A 22017-nucleotide genomic window follows, 5' to 3' on the forward strand; every position below is an offset into this window, starting at 1 on the left:
ACTTCACCCACATCAGGAAACGGAACAAAAGCTTTGTCACTATACATTTCAACGGGCAAAACAAAATTGTGACCAGGTTCTGCAGTCACGCGGTGGTCAGGGCCCAGGGGACAGCCAGGAACTTCGTGGAGCGCAGCCCAGTGTCCTACAAAGACGGACCGGAAGTGGCCCGGCTGCAGCGCCCCAGGCTTCCGGCAGGAGGCGCTGCCCCGTGCGCCCAGGAAGGACAGTCCTGCAGGGTCGGGCCAGGAGAGCGGGTCCGACTATCCTGATGGTTAGTTAGGGATGCAGCGCGCTCAGGTCCTGCTTCCCCGCAGGGTGGGGGCAAGGGGGGCTGACACCTCCCAGGCTCCCAGTCAGGTGACTTCGTGCTGGGGCTGACGCCCACAGGGCACCGCGCTGCATCCAAGCAGGAATGCGGAAAGAGGTGGGGCAGAGACTCCATCAGAGCAGAGAACCCACGGGGAGCTCCCAGCTGCGCCCGCCTGCCCACCTCGGGCCCCCAGCCCACAGCCCATGACCCACTCCCAGCTCCCCGCCCGCCCCGCACACATATGCCACTGCGCACCTACACAGCACCATGCACACGTACAGCACATGTCCGCAAACAGGCGCGCGCACACGCAAAGCACACACCAGGAATAGAATGAATACCCTAAACACAGGTGATGATGGACAGGGAGGCCTGGCGTGCTGCGATTCATGGGGTGGCAAAGAGTCAGACACGACTGAGCGACTGAACTGAAACACAGGTGAAGCTCATATACATTCTTCCCTTCTTCTGAGCTTTGGTGGATTTCAAAATAAAAGAGCCTATAAAGTAGTTAATGATGAATGACTTTTGGGTCATGGGACTTTCTGAAGTTGTTCCACAAACATTATAAGACATGAGAGATGTATGTAGGTATTCCATGTTTCCTCCACAGAAAAATGGACAAGCAGACCATGAACGTCCAGCATGAAAGAAAGGCGGTTCCAACACAGGCTACAGCCTGGATGAAGCCTGAGGCCATTATGCTCAGTGACATAAGCCAGATACAGGAGAACAAATGATGTTTGAGTCCACTCATAGAAGGTCCCTAGAGCAGTCGGCTCCCTAGACATGGAAAACAGGATGGTAGGTGCCAGGCTGAGGGAGGGGAATGGGGACTGAGTGTCTCATGGGGACTGTCTCGGTTTTTCAAGATAGATGTAACAAGAATGCACTGCAGCAGCGTTTATAACAGCTGAGACATGAAAGTAACCAAAATGGACAGATGAATGAATAAAAAAGTCATGTATACATAGAATGGAATATGATTCAGCCAGGAAAAAAATAATGCCATTTACAGGAATAATCTAAAACAACCATATATTAATCTAGAACAATCGAAGTAAGTGAAGTACTTCAGAAGATGAAACTGATATCAATGAGCTATTTTATAAAAGCAAAAAACAGGCACAGTCTTAGGAAACAAACATGGTTACTGAAGGGGAGTAGTGGGTGGAAGGGATAAATTAGGAGGTTGGGATTAATTTACAGTCACAAATACATATAGAACATAGAATCAACATGGACCTCCTTTAGAAAGGGTAGTGTACTACACACTCTATAATAACGTGTATGTGGAAGAAAGCAAAAGGGAATCAATATGTTTATGGGGATAACTGATGCTGTAAGGTATAGTTCGGGCGAGGCAGAAAGAGGAAAGACGACCTCAACAGAAGTAGGTTACCTTTTTCAGGCAAGGAGGGGTGACAGTCGGCCTAACGGCCAGGCTGAGCGCCGAGAGGGATCAGGGAGGCTCCATATTTATAGGGAGGTTTGTGGAAGCGATAAGGGAAACATTAATCAGGCGGGATGTTTTGGGTATTCTTTAGTTGAGATGGCATTTGTAGTTGGAGAGGGGGTGCTAAGTCTTCTGGGCAGGTGTATGGGGTGGAAGGTTTCTGGACAGGGGGTGATAAGTCCCAGATAGATGTAACTGGCCTGGAGCATCAGAGTGTGACCTAAAGTTCTGTTTTGTTTTCTCCGAATTTAGATGATTCAGCAAGGGCCTTTGAAACCGTTGTTTTCTTTTCTAGGCCCAAAAGACTCCTTCAGATGCAGAATCTCTACACCTACAAACACACCATTGTAAGTCAGCTATCCTCCAAAAGAAGTAAACATTAAGTTTCTTTTAAAAAAAAAAACAAAAAAAACACAAAACCATGTACTAGGAGTAACCCTAAGGCTCTGGTTATTCTAGTCAACAGGAGTAGGTCATGAAGAAATCACGTCTCCTTGTGAACACGTACAGAGCTGATGAGACGTAAACGCTAAGAATCACTGTTGAGAGGAGTACGGGACTGCCTTTTTAAATTTTCAGTAAGACAAACATATTGATTCCAGCCCAGGTCACAGGAGGACTTAAAGCGTATCCTGCTCAGCGTTCCCAACAAGGGAAGAAGGTGCCTGAACAGCAGTTCCGCTTGAAGTTGGCAGACAGCCTCGGTGAGGGACACATCAGTCAAGTCTCTTCCTCATCAGGCGGATAACGAGACTCCCTCCTCAGAGAAAAGGGCTCCTTAACTCAAAATCCATTTTGCACAGAGAAGAGGAAAGAATCAGACATAAACTGTTAACTAAAGCAAGTATTTTTATTTTTAAATTTAAATATAAAAAGTGAAGGATAAAAGCAGCAAAAATTATACTTTAAGTGACTAAATTACAAACTAAATCAACTATATATTCTGACATATGTAAAAAAGAGGAGGATGGAAGCAACACAAATTACTGTAAGTGAGTGGCCCTTGACTATGTGGAAACTACCCAAGTTCTCCAGGCGACTCCACTGCTAGATTTGGCTACAGACACCATCCAGGAACCAGAGTCACTCTTTCCATCACATCAGGAGGAGGCTTCTTGTCACTGGGGCAAGGAGAGAACCCAGGTCTGTGCCTTCAGGCACCTCTTCTGCCAGGCTCCAAGCGGAAGGCTCCATCTGAGTTGTTTCCTTTATCGTCTCCTGCAGGTTAATGGTAGGAGAATGAGGTGAAGGAAGCACCTAAAACTTAGGCAACTCCTCTTTCTGCAGTTGTTTTATTTTCTTCTCCTTCTGTAAGTGACTTTTTTGAATCAAAAGAGAAAGGGCATGTTTCCACAGTTCTCCTCACTGGGATTTTGGGCTTAAAAGGTACTCTGTCATGGGGTAATTATTGAGCTCTTATCACTCCTGGCTTCTCCTCATCCTCGTCTTCTTGGGTGGGTTTTGGGTTCTCTTCCTCCGAACAAAGGCAGGAGTCCTGGGACAGTGAGTGGAATTTCTTTCTTTTTAGGAACACCCGCAACACCTAACAAGATAGATAAGGGCAAGGCTTCGCATAAATTTAAAGTGTTTATCTTCTAATACCCTCTCTGCTTTTCTCTGTTTGGTTCTGTTCTCCATTTCAAAATCAAAGCCAATAGGCACAGCGGGTGGCTTCTCCGGCAGCTTATTAGGGAAAATGTGCCCACTGTAAGGAATTCTGGAATCCAGTTTTCGTGCTTTAAATTTGTAGAGCGCTGCTTCTACAGGATTACATTTCTTGGATTTTACATTAGTTTCCCTGGTGGCTCAGGGTGACTTCGCTAGTGGCTCAGATGGTAAAAGCTTCTGCCCTCAAAGCGTCTGCCTACAATGAGGGAGACCCAGGTTCGATCCCTTGGTCAGGAAGATCCTGTGGAGAAGGAAATGGCAACCCACTCCAGTATTCCTGCCTGGAAAATCCCATAGACAGAGGACCCTGGTAGGCTGCAGTCCATGGGGCCCCGAAGAGTCGGACACGACTGAGCGACTTCACTTTTGCTTTTCCACCACCTCTTGCTGCATTTTTATTCTCTTCTCTGATTCTAGTTTCTCGGTACTTTTTAGGATCTTCTGTATATGGGGAAAAGAACCTGAAAAAAATATGCATGCATTTATGCATAACTTAATTAAGCTCCTGTACACAACATTAGAAAGCAACTCTATTCCAATATAAGATCAAAATGAAATTGCACAGAAAGAAAAAGAAAAAAAGGGGCATGAAGAAATGCTGCCTCCTTGTGGCCGTTTTCCATAACAACAGCGTTGAAAGCTGTGCTGATGGACACTTAATATTCAGAAGGCCCATGGGGTTGTGAGTAAACAACACCAGCCTTCAAAGAATGTTCTAGCAGTGTTCATCAAAACATAGGGCAGACGTTCAGGAGTCAATTGCAGGATGTTTCACTCATACTCTTAAAAAAAATCACAGGAAATGCTGTCAACTTTGCTAAATATTAGAGAAATCCAAATCAAAACTACAATGAGGTATCACCTCCCACCGGTCCAGAATGGCAATTGTCAAGCACTCTACAAAGAATCAAGGCTGGAGCGGTTGTGGAGAAATGAGAACCCTCCTCCATCAATGCTGGAATGTCAGTTGGGAACAGCCACTATGGAGACAGTATGTCTGTGTGCTAAGTCACTTCAGTTACGTTCGACTCTTTTTGACCCTGTGGAGTGTAGCTTGCCAGGCTCCTCTGTCCATGGGATTCTCCAGGCAAGAATGGTGGAGTGGGTTGCCATGCCCTCCTGCAGGGAATCTTGGCCACCCTGGGATCAGACCTGCATCTCATGTTTCCTGCTTTGGCAGGTGGGTTCTTTACCAGTAGCGCTGCCTGGGAAGCCCATGGAGACAGTGTGGAGGTTCCTTAAACAATGAAAATGGGAATGAAATTACAGTATTCCTGTCGACTTAAAAAATATTCACAACCTAAAATTTGAGAGTTATGTTTTACTCGGTGGGAATTTTTAGGTCTTCAAGCCCAGGAGACACCATCTCAGCTAACCCTGAGAGAACTGCTCTCAGGAGGTGAGGGAAGGAGCCAGGTTACCCAGAACTTTGTAACAAAGGGCAGGTAGTCTGAATAGCAAGAGATTATTGTTAAAGAAAACCAGATATCCTGAGTCAAGGAATTTAGTGTTTTCCTGTGTATGGGAAGATGCAAGAGTTAGTCTCACTGAAATCATTCCTTTTATATGCACCTCACTTATCTGGGGCCAGCATCCTTTTTTCACATCCTGAGCTTCCTTTCTTCCGGGCTCACCATAGGGAGTGTCTGCAGTCTGATGGCTGCTAGAAAGCAGATATTCTTCTCCTTCCTGAGTTCCCTGAGGGCTCACCAGCTCACACTGGAGGGCTGCAATTGCTGATGACTATGATATCGGTTGGCATTTGCCTAAAAGATGATGCTGTGAAACTGCTGCACTCAGTGTGCCAGCAAATTTGGAAAATTCAGTGGTGGCCACAGGACTGGAAAAGGTCAATCTTCACTTCAATCCCAGTGAAAGGCAATGCCAAAGAATGTTCAAACTACTACACAATTGCACTCATCTCTCATGCTAGCAAAGTAATGCTCAAAATTCTCCAAGCAAGGCTTCAATAGTATGTGAACCGAAAACTTTCAGATGTTCAAACTGGATTTAGAAAAGACAGAGGAACCAGAGATCAAATTGCCAACATCCATTGTATCATAGAAAAAAGCAAAAGAGTTCCAGAAAAACGTCTACTTCTGCTTCATTGACTACACCAAAGCCTTTGACTGTGGATCACAACAAGCTGTGGAAAACTCTTAAAGGGATGGGAATACCAGACCACCTGGTCTGCCTCTTGAGAAATCTGTATGCAGGTCAAGAAGCAATGGCTAGAATAGTTCAGTGGAACCATGGAACAATGGCCTGGTTCCAGATTGGGAAAGGACTACTTCAAGGCTGTGTATTGTCACCCTGCTTATTTAACTTTATGCAGAGTACATCATGCGAAATGCCAGGCTGGATGAAGCAGAAGCTGGGAGAAATATCAATAACCTTACTTATGCAGATGATATCACCCTTATGGCAGAAAGAGAAGAAGAACTAAAGAGCCTCGTGGTGAAGGTAAAAGAAGAGAGTGAAAAAGCTGGCTTAAAACTCAACATTCAAAAACCTAAGATCACGGCATCTGGTCCCATCACTTCATGGGAAATAGATGGGGAAACAATGGAAACATGACAAACGTTATTTTCTTGGCTCCAAAATCACTACAGATGGTGACTGCAGCCATGAAATCAAAAGACACTTGCCCTTGGAAGAAAAGCTATGACAAACCTAGACAGCATATTAAAAAGCAGAGACTTTACTTTGCCAACGAAGGTCTGTCTAGTCAAAGCTATGGTTTTTCCAGTAGTCATGTATGGATGTGAGAGTTGGACCATAAAGAAAGCTGAACAGCGAAGAATTGATGCTTTTGAACTGTGAAGCTGGAGAAGACTCTTGAGAGTCCCTTGGACTGCAAGGAGATCAAACCAGTCCATCCTAAAGGAAATCAGTCCTGAATATTCATTGGAAAGACTGATGCTGAAGCTGAAGCTCCAATACTTTGGCCACCTGATGGGAAGAACTGACTCATTTGAAAAGACCCTAATGCTGGGAAAGATTGAATGCATCTTTCAATCAAGGGGCCAACAGAGGATGAGACGGTTGGACGGCATCACCAACTCAACGGACATGAGTCTGAGCAAGCTCCGGGAGCTGGTGATGGACAGGGAAGGTGTGCTGCAGTCCTCTGGGCTGCACATTGGACACATGTTGAGCAACTGAACTGTTGATGTGCTGAGTTAGACACGACTGAGTGACTGGACTGAACTGTTGACATCCTTTTTTACTGATATAGCAGGAAATAGTCCATTTCTCACTCTCTAATACCATATAAACTCTAAATAATTTACAGATCTTAGTATGAGGATGGACGCTCTAAAACCCTTGAGGCAAATATAGGCAGAAAACGCTGTTGTAAACCGCAGCAAGTTCATTTTGGATCCACATCTTGGAGTAACAAAAAATAAAACAAAAATAAGCCAAACAGACACCCTGAGCTGGGATGGCACCGCGATGCTGACCAGGTTCTTGGGCCCACGCTACCACTGGCTGGCCAGAGACCGGGTCCCCCCCAGCGAGCACGAGGGGAGCCATGGGCACCGTGGGGCTGGTGTGGGCCACTGACTGGCAGCTGATTTTGGACTGGGTGCCCTATGTCAATGGCAAGTTCAAGAGGGATGACTGATTAATTCACCCCTTCAGGCCCCTGTGCTGTCTGCTGGTGCTGCCTCCTGCCGTCTGCATCTGGAACAGCCCAGGCTCTCTGGATGGACTCTAGGAAGGATCTGGCACGAGTTCATTTCCTCTGTTGGTGGGAATAGCTTTGGTGTGTGGACATGAGAGAGTCAATTCCTAGGCAGGTTGATAAGAAGTCTGGGGGTCCCCAAGGAGAGAGGGGTCTGGAATTCTCAAGGAGGAGGAAAGGACAAATGTTTTTTTTTCCCTCTACATTCCTTCAGTTCAGTTCAGTCACTCAGTCGTGTCCGACTCTTTGTGACCCCATGAATCACAGCACGCCAGGCCTCCCCGTCCATCACCAGCTCCCGGAGTTCACTCAGACTCACGTCCATCGAGTCCGTGATGCCATCCAGCTATCTCATCCTCGGTCGTCCCCTTCTCCTCCTGCCCCCAATCCCTCCCAGCATCATAGTCTTTTCCAATGAGTCAACTCTTCGCATGAGGTGGCCAAAGTACTGGAGTTTCAGCTTTAGCATCATTCCCTCCAAAGAAATCCCAGGGTTGATCTCCTTCAGAATGGACTGGTTGGATCTCCTTGCAGTCCAAGGGACTCTCAAAAGTCTTCTCCAACACCACACTTCAAAAGCATCAATTCTTCGGCGCTCAGCCTTCTTCACAGTCCAACTCTCACATCCATACATGACCACAGGAAAAACCATAGCCTTGACTAGATGGACCTTAGTCGGCAAAGTAATGTCTCTGCTTTTGAATATACTGTCTAGGTTGGTCATAACTTTTCTTCCAAGGAGTAAGCGTCTTTCAATTTCATGGCTGCAGTCACCATCTGCAGTGATTTTGGAGCTCCCCCCATAATAGTCTGACACTGTTTCCTCATCTATTTGCCATGAAGTGATGGGACCGGATGCCATGATCTTCATTTTCTGAATGTTGAGCTTTAAGCCATTCCTTAGGATTATATAATAATAATGTATCCTGCTTGAGGACAGATTCTAGAAAAAGCCTTCTGGCTAATCCTGTTATCTTAAAATGTAAATTATGGGAGTAAGGTCTTTACAACCTCCAGACATTCTTTCGATTCACTGTAATAACTAATTAAAAGTATATAACTTCATTGTTAGAATTGTACAAAAAAGATCTTCATGACCAGATAATCACAATGGTGTGATTACTCATCTACAGCCAGACATCCTGGAATGTGAAGTCAAGTGGGCCTTAGAAAGCATCACTATGAACAAAGCTAGTGGAGGTGATGGAATTCCAGTTGAGCTGTTTCAACTCCTGAAAGATGATGCTGTGAAAGTGCTGCACTCAATATGCCAGCAAGTTTGGAAAACTCAGCAGTGGCCACAGGACTGGAAAAGGTCAGTTTTCATTCCAATCCCAAAGAAAGGCAATGCCAAAGAATGCTCAAACTACCACACAATTGCACTCATCTCACATGCTAGTAAAGTAATGCTCAAAATTCTCCAAGCCAGGCTTCAGCAATATGTGAACCATGAACTTTCAGATGTTCAAGCTGGAGTTAGAAAAGACAGAGGAACCAGAGATCAAATTGCCAACATCTGCTGGATCATGGAAAAAGCAAGAGAGTTCCATAAAAACATCTATTTCTGCTTTATTGACTAAGCCAAAGCCTTTGACTATGTGGATCACAATAAACTGTGGAAGATTTTTCAAGAGATGGGAATACCAGACCACGTGACCTGCCTCTCGGGAAACCTATATGCAGGTCAGGAAGCAACAGTTAGAACTGGACATGGAACAACAGACTGGTTCCAAATAGGAAAAGGAGTACGTCAAGGCTGTATATTGTCACCCTGCTTATTTAACTTATATGCAGAATACATCATGAGAAAGCTGGACTGGAAGAAACACAAGCTGGAATCAAGATTGCTGGGAGAAATATCAATAACCTCAGATATGCAGATGACACCACCCTTATGGCAGAAAGTGAAGAGGAGCTAAAAAGCCTCTTGATGAAAGTGAAAGAGGAGAATGAAAAAGTTGGCTTAAAGCTCAACATTCAGAAAATGAAGATCATGGCATCCGGTCCCATCACTTCATGGAAAACAGATGAGGAAACAGTGGAAACAGTGTCAGACTTTATTTTTGGGGGCTCCAAAATCACTGCAGATGGTGACTGCAGCCATGAAATTAAAAGACACTTACTCCTTGGAAGGAAAGTTATGACCAACCTAGATAGCATATTCAAAAGCAGAGATATTACTTTGCCAACAAAGGTCCATATAGTCAAGGCTATGGTTTTTCCAGTGGTCATGTATGGATGTGAGAGTTGGACTGTGAAGAAAGCTGAGTGCTGAAGAATTGATGCTTTTGAACTGTGGTGTTGGAGAAGACCCTTGAGAGGCCCTTGGACTGCAAGGAGATCCAACCAGTCCATCCTAAAGGAGATCATCCCTGAGTGTTCTTTGGAAGGCCTGATGCTAAAGCTGAAACTCTAGTACTTTGGCCACCTCATGCGAAGAGTTGACTCATTGGAAAAGACTCTGATGCTGGGAGGGATTGGGGGCAGGAGGAGAAGGGGACGACAGAGGATGAGATGGCTGGATGGCATCACCGACTCAATGGATGTGAGTTTGGGTGAACTCTGGGAGTTGGTGATGGACAGGGAGGCCTGGTGTGCTGCAATTCATGGGGTCGCAAAGAGTCAGACATGACTGAGTGACTGAACTGAATACTAGTGATGAGGCACTCTTTCTGCCCCCTTGTGATGTCTATCTCAGAAGCTTTCTCTATCTCTTTTATAGTTTAATAAAACTTTATTACACAAAATCTGTGAGCAATCAAGTCTCGTCTCTGGCCCTGGATTGAATTCTTCTCTTCTGGAGGCCAAGAATCCCAGTGTCTTTCATGGCTCAGCAGCAACCTTTCAGACGCACACGGCATTAAACCTCGCTCTGAAACCTGCCTGCCTGCACGTGCTCATGCTGGGGTGCAGTGACCTGGGGACCCCTTCAGTGCCAGAACTGCACAGGTCTGGGGTTCCCAGGGGCTGGCAGACATGGTTTGATCATTTCAGATGTGTGGTGGGTGATACTTGCATGGTGTTTTTATCTCTTGCTGCCTAAACATTACTTCTGACTTGGTGGCTTAGGACAAACATTACCTCACAGTTGAGAGTTTGAGAGTGATCTGTCTGAGGGGTGCTGGCTGAGGGGCCCTCACGAAGTTGCAACAGAGGCATCAGCTTCATGGTGGGGGTGGGGGTGGGCAGGTGTTGGGGCTTCCGCGAGGCCCCCTCACATGGCTGCTCCCCATGTGGGCCTCTCAGGTGTGACTTGAGCCTCCTTACTACATGGCGGGCGAGGTTGGGGGAGTTGCCTTTTACAAGCCACTCAAAAGTCTCAGGCCATCCCCTCCACATCTCGTTCAGGGGAGACTCTGTGTCTTGAAGGGAGGCATCTGAGAACCTATCTGCATAGGCACAGATACAAACACGAGCAGGTGCAGGAGGATGGACTGTGTAACACCTGCCAAGTCCCGGAGGAGGCTAGAAACATCCTCTCTGTGAAAACAGCCATCTCATGACTCTGCCTGCGCTGCCACCACAGAACAGAGGCCCAGCCGCCGAGGCTGCAGTGAACCTCTCCTGGTTCTGGAGGCTGCAGCCTGAGCTCACTTCTGGAGGCTTGGTTCAGCCATCTCCTCACCACGTCCTCACGTGGCCTTTCCTTGATCTGAGAGCAGGGGAGCTCTCTGGGGACTCTTCGGACACGCTTCTTCTAGGGGATCAGGTCCCTTTTGACCTCATTTAACCTTGATGGCGTTCTTGGGGGCCCGTCTGCAGATGCAGCCACACTGGGGGGCTGGGGTGTCAATATACACACACATTTCAGGGAGACATACTGACACATATTTTGAGTCCACAGCAGCTTCACACATTTTAACACAAGGAGTGGCGTGCGCTACGTACTTTTGTGCACCAGCCTTTTTCACCTGCTGTTTATTTCCTGGAGGCCAGGGCGCTTCAGAAGGAACCCAGCTTCATCATTAAAAAGTCTACAGATAATAACTGCTGGAGAGGTGTGGAGAAAAGGCAACCCTCCCACACTGACTGGTTCAGCCATGGTGGAGAATCGTTACGGAGGCTCCTTAAGAAACCGAAGGTGGAACCATCATGGGATCCTGCAGTCCCACTCCTGGGCATATATCTGGAAAAGATGAAAACACTCATTTGAGAAGATACATGGATCCCAATGTTCATAGCAGCACTATTCGCAATAGCCAAGACATGAAAGCAACCTGCTGCTGCTGCTGCTGCTAAGTCGCTTCAGTCATGTCTGACTCTGTGCGACCCCATAGACGGCAGCCCACCAGGCTCCCCCGTCCCTGGGATTCTCCAGGCAAGAACACTGGAGTGGGTTGCCATTTCCTTCTCCAGTTGAAAGCAACCTACATGCCCATCAACAGATGAATGGGTAATGTGGTATATAGACCCAGTAGAATATTACTCAGCCATAAAAAGGATGAAGCATTGCCATTTGCAGCAACACGGATGGGCCTAGCGATTTTCATACTAAGTAAAATAAACAAGACAGAGAAATACAAATATCATATGGTATTTCTTATGTGTGGAGTCTTTAAGAGATGATACAGATGAACTTATTACAGAAATAGGCTCATAAGCATGAAGAACAAACTTTGTGGTTACCAAAAGGGAAAGAGTGGGGGGAGGAATACAGAGTTTGGGATTGACACACACACATGACTATATATGAAACGGACAAACAAGGACCTACTGTATAGCACAGGGAACTATACTCAATACCTTATAATAAACCATAATGAGAAAGTTTGAAAAAGAAAAAAAATAAGCCAAAAGCTAATTAACCTTAGCAGCATTTTCACAGCAAATGAAACCCTAGATGAAAGAAAAACACTCAGAATAGGGAAAAAAAATATTTCAAAACAAAGATCTCCATAAAGAATTCATCTCCAAAGCATACAAACAGCTCAATATCAAAAATAAAATGAACCAAAACTAGGAAATGAACCAAAGATCTCAATGGACATTTCATGAAGAAGGCATATGCATGATCATTAAGCGCTTAAAAAGATGCTCAGCATCACTAATTATTAGAGGAAGGCAAATCAAAAGTCCAGTGAGCTATCACCTCACACCTGTCAGAATGGCCATCTCAGAGAATCTCCAACAAGCATGTTGCAGAGGATGCGAAGAGAAGAGAACATCCCTGCACTCTTGGTGGGGATATAAATTGGTACATCCATTAGGCAGAGTATGAAAGTCAAAATAAAAGTCATCCAGTCGTGTCTGACTCTTTTCAACTTCATGGACTATACAGTCCATGGAATTCTCCAGGCCAGAATACTAGAGTGGGTAGCCTTTCCCTTCTCCAGGGGATCTTTCCAACCAACGGGTTGAACCCAGGCCTCCCACATTGCAGGCAGATTCTTTACCAGCTGAGCCACAAAGGAAGCCCAAAGAGTATGAAGTTTCTTAAAAAAAAAAAAACAAAAAAAAAACTAAGCATAGAAGTACCATAGGATCCAACAATCCCACACCTGGGTGTACATATGGAGAAAACCAAAATTTGAAGACACCGGCAGCTTTATGATCGCAGCTGCACTAGGTACCACAAACAAGACAGGGAAGCAAAGCAAGCGCAGAACACAGATGAGCGGATGAAGAGGATGGGGTACCTAGACACAACACAATATTGCTCAGTCATTAAAAAGGATCAAATAATGACATTTCCATCCACAAGGAGGAAAGTAGAGGTGATCATTCCAAGTGAAGCAGGGGAGACTGGGAAAGACAAGAATCATATAGTATCACTTCTAGGTGATACCATAAAAATGGAGACAGATGAACTTCTTTACCAAAGAGAAATGGCCTCACAGACTTATGGTTCTCAAGAAGAAACTTATGGTTCCCAAGGAGGAAAAGAGGAGGGCAGTGAGAAATGAGCTGGTTCAGATTAACACATTCAGTCAGTTCAGTCGCTCAGTCGTGTCCAACTCTTTGAGACCCCATGAAATGCAGCACGCCAGGCCTCCCTGTCCATCACCAACTCCCAGAGTTCACACAAACTCACATCCATCGAGTAGGTGATGCCATCCAGCCATCTCATCCTCTGTCGTCCCCTTCTCCTCCTGCCCCCAATCCCTCCCAGCATCAGAGTCTTTTCCAATGAGTCAACTCTTCGCATGAGGTGGCCAAAGTACTGGAGTTTCAGCTTTAGCATCATTCCTTCCAAAGAACACCCAGGGCTGATTTCCTTTAGAATGGACTGGTTGGATCTCCTTGCAGTCCAAGGGCCTCTCAAGAGTCTTCTCCAACACCACAGTTCAAAAGCATCAATTCTTCAGCACTCAGCTTTCTTCACAGTCCAACTCTCACATCCATACATGACCACTGGAAAAACCATAGCCTTGACTAGACAGACCTTTGTTGGCAAAGTAATATCTCTGCTTTTCAATATGCTATCTAGGTTGGTCATAACTTTCCTTCCAAGGAGTAAGCGTCTTTTTATTTCAGGGCTGCAATCACCTTTTGCAGTGATTTTGGAGCCCCCAAAAATAAAGTCTGACACTGTTTCCACTGTTTCCCCACAGTAGATTAACACACTGCTGCTGCTGCTGCTGCTACGTCGCTTCAGTCATGTCTGACTCTGTGCGACCCCATAGATGGCAGCCCACCAGACTCCCCTGCCCCTGGGATTCTCCAGGCAAGAATACTGGAGTGGGTTGCCATTTCCTTCTCCAAGATTAACACACTACTCTTTATAAAATCACCCGCAAGAACTCACTGCATAGCACAAGGAACCCTCCTCAACACTCCATAATAATTTATATGTGAAGAGAACCTGAAAAAGAACATGTGTATGTCTAGTTATACACGAGTCAAGCACCTGGAAAGACACCCCCTCACTCATTACTGTGCTCAGTTGCTCAGTCATGTCCGACTCTTTGCAACCCATGGACCGTAGCCTTCCAGTCTCCTCTATCCTTGGAATTTTCCAGGAAGGATACTGGAGTGGGTTGCTTTTCCTCCTCCAGGGGATCGTCCTGTCTCAGGGATCAAATCTACATGTCTAGCGTCTCTTGCATTGCAGGCAGATTCTTTACTGCTGAGCCACACCAGGGAAGACCCACTCATTATTAAATCAATGCAAATAAAATCTACACTGAGGAACCACCCCTCCCCCCCCAACACACAGCGGTCAGAGTGGCCATCATCAGAAAGATCTCCAAAGAGTGAATGCTGCAGAAGACGTAGAGAAAATGGAATCCTCCGTACACTCTGGGGATGCACAAGAGTGCAGCCACATGGGAAAACAGCGTGGAGATTCCTGAAAAAAGTATGCACAGAGGAGCCATAGGATCCTGCAACCCCACTTCTGGGCTCAGATCTGGAGAACATCAGAATTTGAAATGACACGTGCACCCCTGTTTTCAGGGAAGCATAGAGTCCACCAAAAAGTCCAGCAAGAGGAGCGCGAAGACTGAGCGGTCAGTCTATACACAGGACTTCTTCTCAGGCTCTGGGGGTGGAACCAGAATGGGAGGGTGTGGGCCTCTGAGCAGCAGCTGGCTGGAAGAAGGCAGGGGTTCCCTGACGTCTGTGGGCCCCGTGCCCTGATGGGCTTCATCCCCAGGGGGAATATGGGCGTGGCCCGAGGCCCTTTGATGAAGCCACAGCAGCACTGGGCTCAGAAATCTCCTGAGGGTATCTCAAACTCTGACACAGTGTTTTACAAAGGAATAAGAGAATGAAGCTGTGCCTCTGGGGGCCAGTCCTTCCAGCTTTGAGTTGCTTCCAACAGGACCACCATCACCTGCACAGGGTTGGCTGTGACCCACCTGCCCCCCGACCCTGACCCCGGCCTTTCCTCTTCCTTCCGATGATGATTCCAGTGACATTTCCAGCCTGGATCCCTCTCCCAGACCAGATGCATCTGTCTATCCACTGCCTCACCATTTCACCTTGGGGGCTAAGAGGCCCCTCAGAGGACTGTGATCCTGCTGCTCCCCACACCAAGGAGGGAGCCCCACCTTCCCCAGCTGCTGAGCCCAGACACCTGGTGTAATAGAGCAGGAGCCTATAGGGCCTTCCCAGGACAGACCGCATCCCGTATCCTCTGCGGTAGCTCCTCTCTGAAGTACGGAGCTAATGGTATCTGATGCGCACTCCCTGAGGTGTTATACAGATGCTGAAACTCCCACCGAATGGAAGAAGTTAACTACTTGATGAGCATGAACACACGGTCCTCTGATGAGCGTCTCTGGCGGGCATGCGGTTTGATTCTAAACGCAATTTTGCCTCTCCTGCATCTTGTTGGGGCTTCTCCTTTGCCCTTGGACGCGGGGTATCTTTTTTTGGTGGGATCCAACATCCTCCTGTTGATGGCTGTTCAGCAGAGAGTTGCAGTTTTGGAGTTCTTACAGGAGAAGATGAGCGCGTGTCCTACCCCACCATCTTGTTCTTGTTTGGCCTATTGTTTGCCAAAGAGACTTGTTCTATTTTTCCAAGATAATAAACTCTTAAAAAAAAAAAAATCTTTTGTTTGAAAAAAATCAGTGTTTCTGGTATAGTGAAGGACAGGGAAGGCTGGCATGCTGCAGTCCATGGGGTCCAAAGAGTCAGATGTCCCTGAGCCACTAACAACAACAACAAAGGATTATCTGCTTCCTTCCTTCCTGCCTGCCTGCCTGCCTGTCATGTACGTATAGATATCTGTATCTCTGAAAGAGAATCCGCAATGTCTATCTCCTTCCTTCCTCATACTGAGGCTCCAATACTTTGGCCACCTGATGAGAAAAACTGACTCATTGGAAAAGACTCTGACGCTGGGAAAGATTGAAGGCAAGAGGAGAAGCGGATGACAGGGAATGGGATGGTTGGATGGCATCAGTGACTCGATGGACATGAGTTTGAGCCAGCTCCGGGAGTTGGTGATGGACAGGGAAGCCTGGCGTGCTGCAGTCCATGGGGTCGCAAAGAGTCAGACATAACGGAGCAACTGAACTGAACTTCCTCATATACACAGAAAGCTGATGTTCAACACTCTGATAGAATATCTATGGCAAAAATAGAAAAAAGAATCGAGATATTCCATAGATACGTAATACCCCTATTAGGCGGCTATATACAGACAACAATCACTACACTGTATTTTGTCTATACTGTATGATGTTAAATAAAAGGAAAGAAAATCAATGCCCATTTTATTATCTCTGAAATCTGACTTGGATACTATCCCATGCTGGAAACTGAGCAGGCTTCGGTCCTACTGCTGGGCTGGGGTGGTAACCCCACCCCACACGATGCCCTTCATTGACCTTTTTTTTTCCTACCAACCCATCTCCTTCTACCCTCATGCTTGCATGCTCAGTCATGTAACCCCGTGGACTGCAGCCCACCAGGCTCCTCCGTCCATGGACTTTTCCAGGCAAGAATACTGGAGTGGATTGCCATTTCCTTCTCCATTCACTGACCCTTTTTAAACATCCACTGTCTGCTATGTTCTGGTTGTGACGAGAGTCCCATGTGGCATCAAAGCCTGGAGGAATTTGAAGGCAAGAGTCAGCTAGCTACAACCTCTTCTGGTGCTGGGGTTCCCAGCTCAAGCCTCTTACCTGAGAGTGCAGCCTCCTAGCACCTCAGCACACTCAGCAGGGTGCAGTGGATCTGGAAGGGATTAGTCTGGACAGGGTGTTTGTGTGATGCTTTAGGGGGAAAAAGTAGTGAGACTCAAGCCGTTAAGTGTTTGCTCAGGCACACTCCACTCTATTTCACAGTGGTAGGAAGCATGCTTTCCCTAAGGCTTTGGTTGCCCCAGGAAACAGATTCCTTTTTTAAGATTTTAAAGTTGCTCAGTCGTGTTATGCAGTCCATGGAATTCTCTAGGCCAGAATACTGGAGTGGGTAGCCTTTCCCTTCTCCAGGGGATCTTCCCAACCCAGGGATTGGACCCAGGTCTCCCACATAGCAGGTGGATTCTTTACCAGCTGAGCCATAAGGGAAGCCCCAAGATACTGGAGTGGGTAGCCTATCCCTTTTCCAGCGGATCTTCCCGACCCAGGAATCGAACCGGGGCCTCCTGCATTGCAGGTGGATTCTTTACCAACTGAGCTACCAGGGAACAGAGGTGGGCATGAAAAAGTGCTGCCACCTTATGGACATTCTCTATAACTACAATATGACCACCAGTACTCACTGCCGCCTCTGATTCACAAGGCCTGAGGTTCTGTTAATGACAGCTGCTGCTGCTAAGTCGCGTCAGTCGTGTCCGACTCTGTGCCACCCCATAGACGGCAGCCCACCAGGCTCCCCCGTCCCCGAGATTCTCCAGGCAAGAACACTGGAGTGGGTTGCCATTTCCTTCTCCAATGTATGAAAGTGAAAAGTCAAAGTCAAGTCGCTCAGTCGTGTCCGACTCTTCGCGACCCCATGGACTGCAGCCTACCAGGCTCTTTCGTCCATGGGGTTTCCCAGGCAAGAGTACTGGAGTGGGGTGCCATCACCTTCTCTGTAATGACAGCTACCCTCAGGTAATTAATGTCCTGGGATGGGAATTGCAGAAATATATCCCAAATACAACTGACTTTCAGGAAGTCAATTGCCAAAGGTAAATTTTCCTCAAACCCTTTAAGGAAAAAAAAACCTCATACCTCCACCACAGGACAAGATGCTCAGCATCCCTAATTGCTGTAGGAATGTCAACAAATGACAATGAAATATCAAAACCCACCAGTCACAATAGACATCTTCACAAGCTAACAAACAATACAGGCGGGAGAGGGCCTAGAGGCAAAAGAACCTCCTACTCTATCTGTAGCAGCAGCCAGTATAATGGACAGTCTCCGAATGCCTGGGGGGGGGGAAAAAAACTATCAGGGGGAACAAAGCCTAGGATTTGAATTCCCACACCAGGGCCTAAATCCCAAGAAAACCGCTGAGACAAAGGCACATACACACCAAGAAACACTGCTACGGCACCACATCCAATAGCCAAGACACACAACCGGCAGAATCTCCACTGAGGGATTAGTGCTCCAACAAGACGTGGCGTATATACGGTGGACTATTTCTCACCCACAAAAAGCAGCCACTGAAATTAGGGATTATGACACAGGTAGCCACAGGGATGGACCTTGAAGGATCACACACTAAGGGTAGTCAGGCAGGCAGATGGAGACCATAGTATGTGCGGCACCTTCCAGGCAAAGTAAAAATAGACAAATAAGGCAACAAATTTACAATCCAAAAAGAGATTCAGAGAATTCAAAGTCAAACAAAGGGTTCCAGGGGGGAAAAAAAAAGTGAAGGGCCTAGAATGAATTAGGATCTCCAGACTAACATAAACATAGAAACCTGTATCTGTCATAGATAACCCCCAAGGATTATCCTCTTCCTGTCTTCCTTCCTTCCACATATACACAAAAATCTGTATCACTACCTATACACAGACATCTGTATCTCTAAGAGATAATCTCCCGCAATTATTTTGTTCCTTTCTCCGTTGTATATACAGAAAAATGTATCTGAGATAAATAATTCACAAAGACCTGATGCTCAGCATGCTGTTCAACCTTCTATGGCAAAAAAAAAAAAAAAAAGGATATTCCATGGATAAATAATACCTGAATTGGGTGGCTGTACACTGAGCACAACACTGCAGATCAGCTATACTCCAGCGTAACATTGGCATAATGTTAAGGACAGAAAAGCAGTCCCTATTGCACTATCTCTGACCTCCCTGACTTGGGCTGCTCTCCCATCCCTGGAGTCTGGGCAGGCTTGGGTCCCATGGCTGCACTGGGGTGGTGTCGACATACCAGGCGCACTTAGTTGAGCTCCCTCTTAAACCTGTACTGTCTGGTTACCTCTCTGGGACCAGAGTACCCGATGCACCCAAACGATGGAGCTGGGGCCTCTGGCCTCAAGGACCTTTGGGAGAAGGTTCCCAGCTCAAGCCTCCTTCCTGCCAGTGCATCCTTCTAGGCACCTGAGAACCCTCAATTGGGTGCTGTGGCCCCGGTTGGAATGGGCCTGCAAACAAGGTGTGAAACTTTAGGGGGCAGAAATAGTGAGACACAAGCCCAGGCACATTTCGCTCTATTTCGCAGCCAGGAAGCCGACTTTCCCTAAGGCTCTGATTGCCCCAGTAACCAAAGCTGGGTATGAAGAACTGCTGCCGACTTGTGGACATTTCCTGTAACTACAACTTGACCACCACTTCTTACTGCAATTCTGTTTAGTTGCTCAGTCGTCTCTGACTCTGCACGACCCCATGGACTGCAGCATGCCAGGACATCCTCCACTTGGGTGGCAGTTACTGGGGCACAGTGGGCTGTGGGCCTTTAGGACACACCAGAGAGTAACTCTGGCCAGAGTTCCTCACTTGTTTCCACAGCCACTCGCCTGTTTGCAGAGGGTTTGAGAAGAAATGAGAAAATCGTAGAGGAAGCCTTAGAGTAAGCAGTTAGTACCAGATGTCTGCACATTACCAAAGTAACCAGAATAAACCAAAACCTAGCCAGCTGGAAAGTCACATTAACATGACTTTCTAGTCCCATTAAACCAGTGACCTTTCTCCAAAGCGCCTTATAAACGGAGTTTCCCTTCACAGGGAGAACATGCCTAACTGGAGTCGAAGCCCCCAGACGGAAGCCAAAGCTCCCCAGGTTGGACAAGGTCAAAAAAGGCCCCAATGCGACCCTGATGTCAAGCTATTCTGGGGGAAAGGTTATTTGAGCTTTTAATTCACAAAGGAGAGTAGTGTCTATCACAGAGTCAATCAACTTGTTCCCCACTGTCAAAATTATCCGGGGCTCCTGTAGAGGAAGTTAGAATTGGATGCCTCACATTCAAGGAAGCCTGCGGGCCTGTTCACTATCAGAGTGTTCCTCACCTTTGTACAGCTCTTCTGACTGCCAGATTGTTTTATTGTGAGCAATTGCTCTTCTGATCTTAACATACCTAATATGCAACCCAAAGATCTTTCCTTCTGGATAGATGAAATATTTCCCATTGTTGTCCCATAAAGGAAAAACACAAATTGAGGGGGGGGAAATGTTCCCAGTGTGCACATTGGAGTGACTTACCCTCCAAAATTGAGCCCGCAGGCTCTTAACATGAACAGGCAATCAAAACAAGCAAACTGGCTGAATAGGCTATTGGATTGGGTAGACTTACTCTACAAATGAAATTGAGTCCATCAATGAAGGAAAGTTACATGGCTCAAAATAGCCTGGAGTTAAAACTCCCCTTCAGGTCCTCCCCACCATTTTATGCAAAACAAAGAACTCTCTCACCAGAAGGAAAAAAAAAAAAGGACATTAAGGTTGACTACACCACGCCTATGCCCAGCCTTTGGCCTATCTCCAGAATTTCTTGCCCCAGCCGTTTAAGAGAGAACTACTCCGAACAACCTTGAAGAACCGGTAGCTTTCCATATATATGCCTATATATACTTACTCTTTTCTTGGGTTAGTGCAGCAGCTCACTAATCTGACTGCTGCCCCTTCTCGCCTCATTAAAGGTTATCTGTTCCTGTAAAGGGCCTTCTCTAACTCCCTTACCCTACAGTCTACTCTTGGAAGTTTGTTGGTTCCTGGTCTCAACTGCCAAGCACTGGGGTCAGCCGGTGCCAGTACAGAGAATCTTAAAGAAAAGACCCTCAGGACAAATGGTCCCAATATTCCCTGATCAGGGCCAGCTAGCCACCAGCAGCAAGGATCCTGGCTGGTTAAGCCAAAATGTTACTGAGTCCAAGCTCGCTCTGCTTGCCACCCAACAGGCCAATGAATCTGAGAGATGAGAGGATGAGGTAAGGAAGAAGCTTTTTTATTCAAAGCCACCTGACCAAAATGATAGCAGGCTAGTGTCTCAAAATAACCGTCTTGTCAAGGCCTGGTTGCCAGTTCTTTTATGGATCCGAGATAGGAGGGGGGGAGGTGAGGAAATGAAGTAAAATTATTCAATCCTTGCAGAAGTCCCCTAGAATGGGGCAAGCCTTAAAGCAGGGGGATGTGTTAGTTTCACTTCTAACAGTCCTTCACTGGTGGGCTGCTCAGGTTATCTCCCTCAGGCAGGGCATTATGTATGTTTATAATAACAAAAAAGGATTAAAGTCACAGAAGCAGATGCAGTGTAAATTTCAAATTAACCCTTCTCCATGACAGTCTGTCCAGGTTGGTGATAGCCCTTTGAATTATGTCTTTTTCACAATGTATAATTCTCCGGTTGCAGGTCACAAGGCATCTGATCTCTATCCAAAGATAGATTAGTGAGATAAGCTTTAGAAACAAACTTAGGTCTATAATAGCTGAAGAAAACTTTTAAACAATATAACACAACAGCAAGGAACTAACAGGGAAGTGAGCTTTGCCAAACACAAACCTTAATTAACAAGACTGGAATTTAACATTTAGTGAAACAAAAAAAATCTTTTTTTCATTGTGAAAGTCTCTCAGCCTGAGAAGGCTTTATTCCATGAAATAAAAGTGAGTTTCATCAGGGGGCCAAGAAAAGCCAAGTGTCCCTGACTGTTTGACAACAATAGTTGTGTCAGGCGAGTGTATGCTCCTCGGTTTTGTCTCGTCACAACAAAGATTTGGAGTGAGGGACATTAACGCCCTCCGCGTGTCACAGCTCTCGGGTCTTGGACAGGTCGTGTTATAGCTCTCAGGTCTCAAATGGACCGTGTTACAGCTCTTAGGCAAATCAGTGTTACAGCTCCATGTTACAGCTCTATTTTATTTAGATAATAGGAAAATCCATCCTCGAGGCGTGAGGGCAAGTCGACCCAAAGATGCAAGATGCGAAGAGAAGAGCGCCCCAGCGCGCGGGAGAGAGCGCGCGGGAGACAGCGCGAGGGAGAGAGCTCCTCTTTGTATGTTTCCTCCCCCTGGGCCTGCCCTATGCAAATTGGGCTAGCCAGGAGTGCTG

At 46.5% G+C, this 22017-nt stretch overlaps 1 protein-coding gene across 1 annotated transcript in view; it reads left to right on the forward strand.

Annotated features, from left to right (window-relative positions):
- Positions 1-6972: 6972 nt before the first annotated feature.
- The window catches only part of LOC128051017 (pyruvate dehydrogenase E1 component subunit beta, mitochondrial), a 29186-nt gene continuing 14141 nt past the window's right edge, over positions 6973-22017 (forward strand). Inside the window, 1 exon segment of the mRNA XM_052643520.1 lies at positions 6973-7042. Within this exon segment, the coding sequence (XP_052499480.1) occupies positions 6973-7042 (70 nt within the window).

Source organism: Budorcas taxicolor, chromosome 7 (genome assembly GCF_023091745.1).
Source record: "Budorcas taxicolor isolate Tak-1 chromosome 7, Takin1.1, whole genome shotgun sequence".
NCBI classification, from domain to species: Eukaryota; Metazoa; Chordata; class Mammalia; order Artiodactyla; family Bovidae; genus Budorcas; species Budorcas taxicolor.